Source organism: Zophobas morio, unplaced genomic scaffold (assembly GCF_036711695.1).
Source record: "Zophobas morio isolate AGI-343-1 ecotype UQ-CSIRO unplaced genomic scaffold, CSIRO_AGI_Zmor_V1 ptg000022l, whole genome shotgun sequence".
Taxonomy (NCBI): Eukaryota; Metazoa; Arthropoda; class Insecta; order Coleoptera; family Tenebrionidae; genus Zophobas; species Zophobas morio.
Genome location: NW_026972127.1, coordinates 6338178 through 6351794, shown reverse-complemented (window position 1 = coordinate 6351794; position 13617 = coordinate 6338178). Strand labels below are relative to the sequence as shown.

Genomic DNA, 13617 nt, shown 5'->3' with positions numbered 1-13617 from the left:
TTTAACAGCTTGTTAAAACATCTATAAGTTGAAGACCCAAAGTCGGTCAAAATTGACCCACTGCAACAAATATGTGATAACTATCATGTAACTAAAATCAAGCGGCGGAAAATATTCACATATTGTTGACAATACCAAAACAGGCAAAAAATAAAATCCAGGAGAAAAAATTTAAGAGATTGAAGAAAAGAATCGCAAAAAAGTGGTTCGTGGGTCAAATTTGACCCAGGCTTGGGCATCCGAGGGTTAATCAGTTTTTAAGTATTTACTGGAAAATTGCAAGTATTTACTTATAAGTATAAGTAAAAGGTTATGCATATGAATTTCAGTAAATACTTTTACTTGTAGTAACTACTAATAAGTAGATGCTTTTACTAAAAGTTTTTACTTTTAGTAAATACTTATTTTTATGCATATCAGCCATTATCTTCATCCTATGTCTTCATCCCGAAGAAGCTACTTGGCATCACATCGGCTTTGTCACCCGTATCCATACCAACATTTTTAGTTCGCCAAATTTATTTCTTGACATAGAACAGCTCGAAGCAAAATGGACGTTCTTTAAATGACACCAATAGCCGAAAATTCGAATTAAATTATCAGTAAATACAAGTGTGCAACATGTCGTACGTAAACAAGAAGATCAGGGCCTTCCGAGAAGCTGGTGATATCGAAGTCCAGCGAAAACGGTCCGACGGACGCATGAAATCGTATACTTCGGCTACGGACGCCAGAGCTTGGTGCGGCAGTACAGAAGACCGAAGGCAACATATTTTAGATTTAATTAGACAAGGGGATGGGAAGGTAGATGCAGTTCGCCACACAAGCTTCCACTAATTTTCCTCGTAGGGCTTATCTTTAGGAAAGTACATACCCATAGAGGCAATCATCGACATTCTACTAGCCAACAAGAACGCGGACATTAAACGCCTACAGCAAGAGATCGACGCGCTTAAGAAATTACTGAAGGAGCACGGTATTGAGTACGAAGAGAAACCTGTGGGTTTGATTGAACCTGTGGCTAGTGCTGCAGGACCAGCTGGCGTAGGAGAGGAGGAACAAGGGGCAGGGGCGGGAGCAGGAGCAGGAGAAGAGGGGGAGGTAGGAGCAGGAGTAGAAGGGGCGGAAACAGAAAGAGCAGGAGGAGCCAGACTTGGTGAGGTAAATGCATTTTTAAGAGTTTGTATATTGTAACGTTTGAAATAACTAAGCAAGAATATCTTTACCAGCCTGCGACTGACACCACCGACGAGACCGGAGAAACCACTCCTTTTCTCACCGATATTAGCGATTACGATGACGACGAGAAAGCTGCTCAACAGTTGCTAGCCGGAAAATCACCCGATGATCAAGTTTTAGCCCTAAAGCAAGCACTAGCGGTATTCCCAACCATTAAATTCCTCTTCAATCATTAACATTTCATCCTAGGACGCAGAAGCTTTCTATCAAGACGAACACGCTCTAGCTCTCGAGGCAATCGAACAATTAGAATGTATCAAAGATATCGTGAATGATGAAGAATGTAAGAAAAGAACGACTTCGCCTCCACCATCGAAAATCCCAGTCCAGGTAACCAGTTCTTTTTTATCCAGCCTTATAATATAATCCCTCATTTTAAAAAATAGTCCACAAGAAAAAGTACCCATTTCGATGCTCAACCAAGCAGCGCAACTCCTGATCTTTGTAAAGACGAAATCAAATCTCTCGAACGCGAAATAGAATCTATGAAATCAAGATCGTCCCCTGATACAGAAATCATACAGCGAGAAATCGCAGTTTTGAAGAAATACTGCTCCCAACTTGCTGCCATTCAAAAAGAAAACGCCGAACTAAAGAAAGAACGGGACATGTTGAAAGACGGTCTAACTGCTAAGGATAACATGAAAGACAGAATGAACAAGCTAGACGAAATCACCAAAGACAGAGATCGTTTAAGGGCTCGAGTCCAAGAACTAGAAAAAGAACTCTCTAAATACAGCAACCTACCTTCACAAGTTGACGCATTCAAAGACAAGACTCAAGCCCTTGAAGGTCTCAAAACCGACGAAAGCGACCTCAGAAAACGACTCGATCGTCTCAAGGGTCTGGAAGACGAAGTCAAAAAGCTTCGCGAGAAGTGTAAGAAATGCGTCGAACCCGCCGGAGACAGTGCCGAAAAAGACAAACTGCTGGCCAAAATCGCCCAATTGGAAGCAGAAGCCGAGGACTGCAGGTGCAAAATGAAAGAAATGGACATCATGAAAGTCGAACGGAATTGTCTGAAGATGCGATGCGAAGATTTGCGTAAAATCCAAGACGATTACGAGGAGCTACTGAAGAAAACGCAAGGTTTTGACGCTCTTAAAGCCGAATGCGCGATGTACAAGTCCAAGTACGAGGAGCTGAAGAATCTGGAGAGCGAATGCAACGAACTGAGAGCTAAAGTGCAGAGGTGCGAGGAGCTGGAAAAAGAAAGGCAGCTTCTGATGAAGGAGATCGAGGACTGTGAGTGCTGCATGAACACCCAGGACGACGAAATCAAGAGACTGGCTTGCCATATTGACTGTTTGACACAGGAGCTGGATAAGCGACAGGTAAAACTTGAGTTTTTTCTAAAGTGTGGCAATTTTTCTGTAGTTACTTGGTTACTGAACGGGTAAGTATTCCTCATTTTATGTCGAACTAATCTCATTGCAGGAAGACATGAAATACAAAGTGTTGACGATGCGGGCTGATTTAGAGAAAAAAGATACTCTTATAGAGAAATCGGAACAACAGCTGGCGGATGTTCAAGACCAGTTGCGGAATTCCATCGAGAATCTTTCGTGCGGTACAACGTGTTTGCGCACGCACATCGAAGAACTCGAGACGGAAATCAGCGAATATCAGAAGATTTTAAAAACGAAAGACGACGCCTATAAATCGCTTGAAACAAAGTATAATTCAAATAACACTAATTTAGTCAGTATAGAAAACGAACGGAAAAATATGGAAAACACTATAACCTCCCTTCAGGAAAACAACAAGGCTTTACTTGATAAGGTCGACTCGGAGAAAAGCACCAATTCCAAGCTAGAAGAAGCGCTCCGGAAGGCCATCAAAAGCGACGAACACTTGAAGCAGATGCTCAAGCAGGCCAAGTGTGCGATTAAATGCATCACGCAGAAGCTCGAAAACCACGACCTGATCGGCGTGGGCCGACTGGAGGCAGAAAGAGAGAATTATCTCAAGAAAATTAAAGAACTGGAAGAAGGAATGGCAGAGGGACAAAGACCTCGTGGTGACGAAAGGATAGCAGAGTTAGAAGAAGAACTGACGAAGTGCAATGCGAACAATAAATGTATGCGTGACACTCTAGATCAACTTAAAGGAGTGATGGACGAGAACGACAATCTGCGACAAATCATCACGCAACTTCAAGAAACCGCCAAAACTCAAGTCACCAAACTGGAAGACACCAACGAAACTCTATCCAAAAAAAGTCACGAAGCTGAAGATAAGTGCGGCGAACTTAGAGACCGTGTAAGTCAGATGCAAAAAATGCTTGAAGAGAAAGACGGCACAATCCAAGCGCAACGTAACGAAATAAAACGCCTGAAAGAACAGTTGGACAGAGAAGGTGTGAAGCACGAAGTTCTGCAAGATGCCGTAGAACGCTTATCTGCTTCTAGTGAGCTAGATGCTTCCGAAATGAGTAAACTGAGAGGGCAGTTAGACGTACTACATGCCGAAAACAGTCGACTTAACTTCGATTTAGAAAATCAAAAAAGGGAGTGCGAAGAAACTGTGAAGCGACTGAAATTAAAGATAAAGGAATTGAACGAAACTGACGAAAAAATTAAATCGCTGCAGGACTCGAAAGATGATACAATGACTGACGCAGAGAAGTTTAAAATGGAGAGTCAGTTATTGCGCAACGAACTAGCTAAAATGAGAGACCAACGTGACGAATGTGAAGCAGAGATGAGTAAACTTAAAGCCGAATTAGCTGCGAAAACAGACGAGTTGAATAAACTCAAAGCAGAAATGGCGGCACCGGACGGTGAAATGGAAAGAATCAACAGAGAAAACGCACTTTTGAAAGAGCAACTCGCTAAAGCGAAAGGCATGAAGGAGAAGAGTGACTCCGAATTGGGGAAACTCAAAGACGATCTGCTTACTCAGAACGACTTAGAACTAGAAAACAAGGACCTGAAAGACCAACTGAATAAACTCAAACAAGACCTTGACAGACTGGGTGAGGAAAACAAAAACTACCGCGACACAATGGACAAAATGAAAGAACTGGCAGCTGCGAAACAAGCGCTCCAAGACGAAAATGAAAATCTTAAAAATCAGCTGAACAACCTGACAAAGGGTCCAACCGATCAAAGCGATCTTGACAACGAAAATAAAAAACTCAGGGATGAGATTGAAAGGCTGAAGCAAAGCGCAGCCGATAGAGGGGCCACAGAAGTCGTAAGCGAGAAGCCCCGGGAAGAAATAACTACAGTGAAAGAAGGTGCAGCAGATACAGAAGCTCTCCAGGACGAGATAAAAAGACTGAAAGAAGCTGCAGGAGATAAAGGAGCTCTCCAAGACGAGATAAAAAGACTGAAAGAAGCTGCAGGAGATAAAGGAGCTCTCCAAGACGAGATAAAAAGACTGAAAGAAGCTGCAGCAGATAAAGAAGCTCTCCAAGACGAGATAAAAAAACTGAAAGAATCTGCAGCAGATAAAGAAGCTCTCCAAGACGAGATAAGAAAACTGAAAGAAGCTGCAGCGGATAAAGAAGCTCTCGAAGACGAGATAAAAAAACTGAAACAAGAACTAGCTGCTAAAGGTGTCGCTGTTAAAGACGACAAAAAAGAGGAAGAGTTCGCCAGAGAAAAAGAGGATCTGCTGCGCCAAATCGAAGCACAAAAGAAAGAAATCTTCGACTTAATCAACAAAATGAAGGAGCCTGCGAAAACAGAAGACACCTCACTAGTCGAAGAATTGGCAAAGAAAAGTCAAGAAATGGATAAACTTAGATCCACCGTTGACGATCTAGAGAAGAAACTTAAAGATTGCGAGAACGTGAACAAAGAAAACGAGAACCTGAAAGCGAGTAACGCAGATCTTGAAAAAAAACTGAAAGAGTTAGAAAACGCGAACAAAGAAAATGACAGTCTGAAAGCCGCCAACGCAGATTTAGAAAAGAGACTGAAAGACTTACAATCCCAAGGATCTACGGACACCCAAGACGTGAACAAAGAACTCGAGAAAATGAAAACGGCCAAAGAAGATTTGGAGAAGAAACTTAAAGATTTAGAAAACGCGAACAAAGAAAACGACAATCTGAAAGCGAGTAACGCAGATCTTGAAAAAAAACTGAAAGAGTTAGAAAACGCGAACAAAGAAAATGACAGTCTGAAAGCGGCCAACGCAGATTTAGAAAAGAGATTGAAAGACTTGCAATCCAAAGGATCTACGGACGCCCAAGACGTGAACAAGGAACTCGATAAGATGAAAACGGCCAAAGAAGACTTGGAGAAGAAACTTAAAGATTTAGAAAACGCGAACAAAGAGAACGACAGCCTGAAAGCGGCTAACGCGGACTTGGAAAAGAGGTTGAAAGACTTGGCGTCCAAAGGGGATGCAGAAGCCTCGAACAAAGAAATCGAACGACTGAAAGCCGCTAACGCAGATTTGGCGAAGAAACTGGCAGATTCAGAGGCCGCAAAGAAAGAACTCGAAAATCTGAAAGCGGCTCAGGCAGATTTGGAGAAGAAACTGAAAGATTCGGGCGAGCAGAAAGTCGCGGGTGCCAAAGACGCAGACAAAGAAATGGAAAAACTGCGAGCCGCTAACGCGGAGCTAGAGAAGAAGTTGGCGGATCTAGAAAACGCGAAGAAAGAAATCGAGAGACTGAAAGCCGCTAATGTTGATCTGCAGAAGCAGGCGGGAGATTCTGGCGCGAAGACATCAAAGGATCTAGAAAACGCGAACAAGGAAATCGAGAGACTGAAAGCCGCTAATGCCGATTTGCAGAAGCAAGCGGGAGATTCTGGCGCGAAGACATCTAAGGATCTAGAAAACGCGAACAAGGAAATCGAGAGATTGAAAGCTGCTAACGCCGATCTGCAGAAGCAGGCGGGAGATTCTGGCGCGAAGACATCTAAAGATCTAGAAAACGCGAACAAGGAAATCGAGAGACTGAAAGCCGCTAATGCCGATTTGCAGAAGCAGGCGGGAGATGCTGGCGCGAAGACTTCAAAGGATCTAGAAAACGCGAACAAGGAAATCGAGAGATTGAAAGCTGCTAACGCCGATCTGGAGAAGAAATTGGCAGATGCGGCGACACCGACGAAGCCTGGGGATCAAAACCAGGAAATCGAACGGTTGAAAGCGGCTAATGCAGATCTGGAGAAAAAATTGGCAGATGCGGCCAGACCGACGACGCCTGGGGATCAAAACCAGGAAATCGAACGGTTGAAAGCGGCTAATGCCAATCTGGAGAAGAAATTGGCAGATGCGGCGAGACCGACGACGCCTGGGGATCAAAACCAGGAAATCGAACGGTTGAAAGCTGCTAATGCAGATTTGGAGAAAAAATTGGCAGATGCGGCCAGACCGACGACGCCTGGGGATCAAAACCAGGAAATCGAACGGTTGAAAGCGGCTAATGCCAATCTGGAGAAGAAATTGGCAGATGCGGCGAGACCGACGACGCCTGGGGATCAAAACGCGGAAATCCAAAGATTGAAAGCGGCTAATGCAGATCTGGAAAAGAAACTGGGAGAGTTAGACGCGAAAAACAAAGAAAACGAGAGACTGAAATCCACTGTTGACAGCTTAGAGAAACAACTTAAAAACTTAGAGAGAATTAAGATAGATATTCCGAAGGGATCGCCCGAAATTGAAAAAGTAGTGAAGGATCTGCAGGATAGTCTAGAGAGGGAGGATGCGAGAGCGCGCCAGTTAGAAGACTCTTTGAAGGAATGTCGGGATACCAACGAAAGTCTGAAGAAGAGAATCGCTGAATTAGAAGCGGGTCAAAAGATGGCCGCTGGTGAAGTTGCAAAGAAACCAGAACCGGTTGCAAAGCAACCAGCCGCTGGTGAAGTTGCAAAGAAACCAGGACCGGTTGAAAAGCAACCTGTGAAAGCTGCTTCCGCAGGTAAATAACAAACAGTGACTTAATTTACTTGATTCATGAATTTTAGTTAAGCAACCCATTGGTGGCGTTGACCAAAAAGTTAAAGATTTGGAAGACCAGTTGGCTAAACAGAAGCAACAGTGCAACGACATGATTGCTTCGTTGAAGGAGCAATATGATAGAGATATCAAAAATCTACAGCAACAGAATGAAGCTGCAATAAATAAACTACAAGCGGCACACAAAGACGCTCTGGATAATTTGGCCCGAGAGCACGACGGTGCTGCTAAAGTACTTAAAGACGAACTGCGGGACAAGGAATCGAGTTTGAGCAAGCTAACGGATAAGGGCAAGATTTCTAGAGAACCGTCGATAAAAGAGGTTTTATATTAAGTACTTCATTTTTAAATCAATTCTGTAAGAATAACGTTTTAGGACAAGATGAAGACTTTATCGACCAAAACGTTCGAAGACACGTGCATTTGCGGAAAACTACCCATGGTAATACCACTGTCGACAGCCACCATGACCCCAGAAAAAGACCGTCGGCAGCAACAACCGAGACCATACAAGGCACCACGGGGTTTTACCTCCGAATATGTTATACCTTCACAGGTTCGTCATTTGTGTGTTTGAAAAGCAAAAATTGCCACACTTCTACGGTCTATCGTCTACAAAGTTTACCAAATTGGTTATTGCAGTTTTTCATACCCACGATGGCGCCGTCTACACCATCGCCCAAACCGGTTGCAACCCGATCTATAATAAAGTACGAGAGTACTTTGCCTGCAGGCAAAGAAGAAAAAGTTTCATCGATTAAGAAAATCGTGGAATTAGAAAACCGGCTTTTGGTGAAACAGGAACACACAAAGCAGAAAAGTCAGTTGTTCGTTGGTCACGTTGTATATATTAAGTCAGTCGTGTTTAGTTACTTTGCTGCAAGACACCGTGGATAAGTTCAAGCGGGAGCTGGAGTTGGAAAGGCAGAGGAACGGCGACCTCATCAACAGGTACACGAATCAGTCCAAGACTGTTGCCAACATGAAGATCGAGATGGACCTCGTGAAACGGGAAAACCAAGCAGAAAAGCTCAAACTGCAGCAGCTGAAGTAAGACATTACTTTGGTGATTTTAACTTTATGGTCTAGTTTTTAGTATGACGCTGCGAAATATGTTAGGGTGTCCCTACCGCATGGGTTGCTGTACGCGCAGAATGGAAGTTATGGCTAGGCCGACCACTATACCTCACTTCCACACAGAGCTAACCGTAGTGGTAGGCCCAAAATACCCACGTCTATATTCTACTCCTGTTACTTTTCTTACAGAAAGACAACAGTAACAAGTTCAAACATAGTTGTGCTATGAGAAAGGGAGTGTGCAATCTTGAAATGGGAGACAAAAGCTCCGACTCTTTTGAGATAGATGAGTGATTTGATTGTGTTGTTTTTATTCATATTATGGAAAATTGTATTGTGATGTACTGTACAATAAAAGTCCTTTGAAGAGAAAAATAGTCGCTTTATTCTAACCTTTTAAGGACACACAGGTTTTTTGTTTTGAATATGGTGAAACTCAAAATGTAGAAATAGAAGGCTCATTGTACAGATCTATATAAGAGAGGCCGCTGGTCGGTTTTATTTTGCATCTTGTTATTTATAAGTGAATAAGTGGCAAACTATTTAATATATTTAGGGTAGGAACACGTAGGATGCACACGTCACTCAGTTTCAAGAGAGCAGTACTTGCTATTTTTAACTAGATTTTAATAACTTGAGCAGTATTATGAAATTTTGATGTTTTGATTTGACTACAATTCGTTTAGTTAGGTATGCAGATTGAATGCAAACTTTTTTTTTTATTGTGATGCAAAAATCTAAATCTTACACATTTCTTTTTTTTTCATTTTGTTAATTGCATGGCATCCCAAAGTTTAAAAAAAAACTTATTACTCGTAAAATACTTTTTTCATACTTGAAAATAAAGTGTGGATATTTTTTTAATGATAATATTCTAAATGAGCAGTTTCTATAGTCACAGGTTCAGATGCTAACTCTAAAGGTACGTGTCCACTGGAGAGTGACTTGGCGAGAATTCGCGAGTTACTTTCAAGGGCTTGTCGATTTGAGAGGATATTTTGGCAAATTTTTCTCGCCGATAGATGTCGATCAGACAAAGCTCTCAAAACCCTGTCCACTACACAGTTGCAATTGCGAGGAAAATGGACCCTCTTTACTCGAACCGACAAAGAATTTATGATTTTACGAGCCTTTTGTTAATTTATTTTTCACGAAATACGGTAAAATATTGCAGCTGTGAAAACAGGTAGTAAGAGAACATAAATTATTATGTGGACCTAAAATTGTGCTAAGAAATACGCAAATGCACGATGCTATTTCTATTCATGAAAGAGTAATAGTAACATTACGATTTTTTTGTATCAGGTACATATGTAAAAGTATGATGTAAATCATTGAACAAAATAAGGTGTTCTCCATAGGTTATGTCACGTACATTTTGGGGTTTTTGGACCTTTCTTTTCTGTGTCACAGGTTGTCACATTCATATGATCCCACCCTCTATTATAATGTCATACAATTTTAATGTAGAGTTGATTTTGATTAAATCAACATTGCAATTATTACTCTTATTTAATATTACGTAAAATCTTCTTTCCACATATCTCTTAAAAATGTAAAAAATTGGTCGAAAGTTGTTTCGACAGAACTTCCCTCGCACCGAAAGAACTATGAAACATATCTAACATTTTCGAGTTGAGTTTTTTCTTTACACAATTTTGTGATGACGTCATCAACATTTTTGCAAGGTCACGTATATCAACTTGGATTGGTGCAGTATAATACTAAAAATAACAGTAGATGAATATGAATGCAGTGATAAATCACAATTAAAAACTCAACATATTTTGCACACTTTGGATAGAATTTATTCTGAAAAATTTTGAGATGACGTCATCAAGTTTTTGTTGGGAATAAACATATATGTTTTGATTAACAAGTTACCACGCTTACAATAACCTTAAAACGTCTGGAAGATTTCAAAGTACCTATTCAGTTTTGCAATTCTTGTGTTATTCAGGAAACTAAAATCACGCATTCATTTTTTTTGAGTCGCCCTGTATAAGCAAATCGAAAAAATATGAACACAATAATAAATTACAAGTATTATACTGATCATATATATTTTGCACATTTCGGGTGGAAATTATTCGGCAAAATTTTGAACTGACGTTATCAATTTTTTGGAGGGGATAAGCAAATATATTTTGATTAAAAGTTTATTATGCTTATCATAACTTTAAAACAGCTGTAAGAATCAAAATTAAATTGTAAAATGTTGTTTTATGTTTTCTTTTCCAAAAATCTGGAATCGACCCAGTACTTTTGGAGATTATCTGTATAATAAAAATCGGGACGGCAGACAGACGGACAGACAGACAGACGGAAACTAGAGACTTATTTTTTCGTACTCTAGGGGTCATGAAAGGTCGAGAAAACGTAAAAGTAGAGAATGGGCTGACGGAAATAACGATGTTTGAAAATTGTTAATATTTTTGTTTTGTTTTTATAAAGACTCAGCATATTAGAAATGAATTTAATTGATACCATAGCAAAGCACGTACTTTTGTTTACCTCCCCATAAAATATTATAACACAGATCTTAAAATTAATACGATTGCGATTTTTTTGTGAACCGCTTCATTACAAAAATTCTTTAGAAAATTAGAATTAGGCATTCTATTTAAAAAAGTACGTTGAATATTACGCCTCAAAAACAGAACACTCTGTATAGTTGAAAATAATTTTAGTGTATGCTACGCGGTTTCTATAGTCCTTTTTTTCCATATCGTGCAATTAGTTCTGCAGTTTGGTCTTTTGACCATCCAAATTTGGCCATGGCAAAGCTCACCACTCGCGGACAGAACTGTAGGAATTCGAAACGTGTTCGTATTGTGAAAGTACCTCCAGAGAGGCACAGCTTTGGTTTCCAACTAGAGCCCAAGTTCTAGCAAATTTGCTACCCTGTCCACTGCTCGGGTACACTAGCGAGAGAAAGGAGCGATTTGTGCTGGACCGACAAATAATTTATGATTTTATGAGCTTTTTGTTAATCCTCTTTCACGAAATTCAACTGAAATGTAAATGCTGGGAAAACAGGTAGCAAAAAGGGTATAGGTAAATTGTCTCCCGGGTTAGATTTGTAAGAGCGCTTAATACGACCCGCACCTGAAGATTATCATCCCGGCAGGTTATGATTCATCAAAGGACAATTACATGCAATGTTGTAGTGTGTAAAAACATCTATAAAATTATTGTCCCTAATAATTATATTTTCAGGTGAGGCAGGTATCAATTTATAAAAGCACTTGTGGATAAACACCGAAAATAAAAATAAATATTAATTTTTGAATACTCATGCTACTTAACAATACATTTGTAGTACCTAATATGTAAATTATTATTAAAAATTCATTTAAAAACGTTATTTGAATAATAAAAAATGAATTTACTTCGTTGTGCATAGTTTAATCTCGTACTACAACAAAATAATAATAATAATAATGAAGTATAATCAGAATCACTTATACAAACTATGATGTTTAATTATAAATTAAAAAAGTTAATCTAGTCTACTTTTCACATTACTTGCTTCAGATTTGCGACAAATGAACATAATTTAGTCATTTATTTTCGTTTTACATTTTTTTTAGTATTTAATAATTTCATAAAAATGTGTTACCTATCTCAAAACGCTGTATAAATGTTGAAGTCAGGTAAACGATCAGATTTGGCCGAATTGCGTAGTCCTTTTCACGACTGTTTGCATAGAATCATAAACGTGTAAAATAAGTCGGCTTTACTCGAGAAATAATTTATGATGAACTGCTTACTCTCGGGGAATACTTCCCCAATTCGAAGCTTGTTCACACGGACAGTATCTCTCGCAAGTAAACGCAGTTTGGCTTGTCCACTGGAGAGAATATAGTTCGCGGCGAGATCAGCCGATCAGTGTTTCGTCTTTACTCGACTGGACTCGGAGCTCTCCAGGGCTGATTTTGAGGCGATTTCTCGCAAGTGGACACTTACCTTAAAGCATTATTTTTAAAATTTGTAACACTTCAAATGATAGTTATTTTATTGTTTTGGTAGCTTGTTTTATTTGTTTGAATGAAATTACATGTTTGAAGTGTTGAATAAAAATATATAATTTGTGAGTTTGTTTTTATTATATAAAAACCACTTTCAACTGGGAGTACAATACATCTCGAATACGTGTTATTAATAGGAACAAATCCAGTGATAAACAATGGAATTTCCGTAAAGCTGATTTTATGGGCATGGGGAATTAACATGGCAAATTGGTTTTTATTTTATAATATCTCCCCAGATCACTTTAAAGCTATTATGGAGTGATGCCTTCGTGGAGGTCGAAGAGGGCTATCGGCCAGTATTTTTTTCAAATCATTTACTGTAAAAAGGTTTTAAAACTCGTATTTTGAAAGTCGCGCCCGATCCGATTTATCGCGAGATGTTCCGTCGCACTGTCGAAGCTCGGCGATCGCGTCTTTGGATTAACCATGCAAAATCCAAACATCAAAGTGAAATTAGAAATTATTCTCAGAAATCAACGAACAACTCAAACTGAATTATTTTATCCAGTGTGATTTTGGCAAATGACATATCCTACAAGGAAAGAGTGGGCGGGTGGGCGGGGTTACTGTATGCTAAGAAAAAAACTGACCTTAACACATAACATACCCCTAAGAAAATAGAGAGAAGGTGGGCGGGGCTAGTACTTGCTGAAATAATACAATTTTTGGCAAATGACATACTATTTCATAAAATAAAATAAAAATTGCTATTAATACTCTATAAAACTAGAAACTCAATATTTTCCTCTCAAATAAAGCCATTTGGGCCGGTTTCAAATTTTTTGGAAATTTTGGGAATTTTTGGAACATTTTCCCCGCAATTCTCTGTTATTCAAAGACAAATTGTCAAAAATATGTTAGATTCGTAATCTGCGAAAAATTGTCTATAAGCCAATTATTTTTCGTTGGGTCAGATCTGTTAACTGTTTCAAACAAAAAATTTTCGGAAATATGGAAAAATAGTCGAAAATGTAAAAAGTGCAAAAATCAGTTTTATCTTATCAAATACTAGGCCCGCCCACCCACGCTCTATTTTCTTGGAAGGTATGTGATTTGCCAAAATCAGTCTTATCTTAGCAAGTACTAGCCCCGCCCACCCGCCCTATATTTTTTTTAAAGGTATATGATTTGCCAAAATCAGTATTATCTTAGCAAGTATTAGTTAATTATTGTTTAATAATTTATTTTGCCATTTCAATATACAATATAGTACTTGCTATGATAATACTGATTTTGGGAAATGACATACTTCCTAGGAAAAATACAGGGCGGGTGGGCGGGGCTAGTACTTGCTAAGGTAAGACTAATTTTGGCAAATGACATCCTACAAAGAAAGAGAGGGCGGGTG

At 39.5% G+C, this 13617-nt stretch overlaps 1 protein-coding gene across 1 annotated transcript; it reads left to right on the top strand.

Annotated features, from left to right (window-relative positions):
* The first annotated feature begins 521 nt into the window (after window positions 1-521).
* LOC135133858 (titin homolog) lies at window positions 522-8587 on the top strand. The gene is made up of 12 exons (XM_064062380.1): window positions 522-804; window positions 850-1161; window positions 1230-1379; window positions 1429-1569; window positions 1626-2573; window positions 2677-7120; window positions 7167-7480; window positions 7535-7714; window positions 7801-7978; window positions 8028-8208; window positions 8255-8372; window positions 8425-8587. The coding sequence occupies exons 1-12, from the start codon at window positions 622-624 to the stop codon at window positions 8527-8529; spliced, it is 7254 nt and encodes a 2417-aa protein (XP_063918450.1). The 5' UTR covers window positions 522-621; the 3' UTR covers window positions 8530-8587.
* Window positions 8588-13617: the final 5030 nt, after the last annotated feature.

Bases quoted from the DNA above. Each gene is read 5' to 3' on its own strand.
- LOC135133858 (XM_064062380.1), top strand. From the start codon at position 622: ATGTCGTACGTAAACAAGAAGATCAGGGCCTTCCGAGAAGCTGGTGAT. The intron at 7,121-7,166 runs GTAAATAACAAA...CATGAATTTTAG, and splicing joins TGTGAAAGCTGCTTCCGCAG to TTAAGCAACCCATTGGTGGC. The intron at 7,979-8,027 runs GTCAGTTGTTCG...AGTCGTGTTTAG, and splicing joins GGAACACACAAAGCAGAAAA to TTACTTTGCTGCAAGACACC.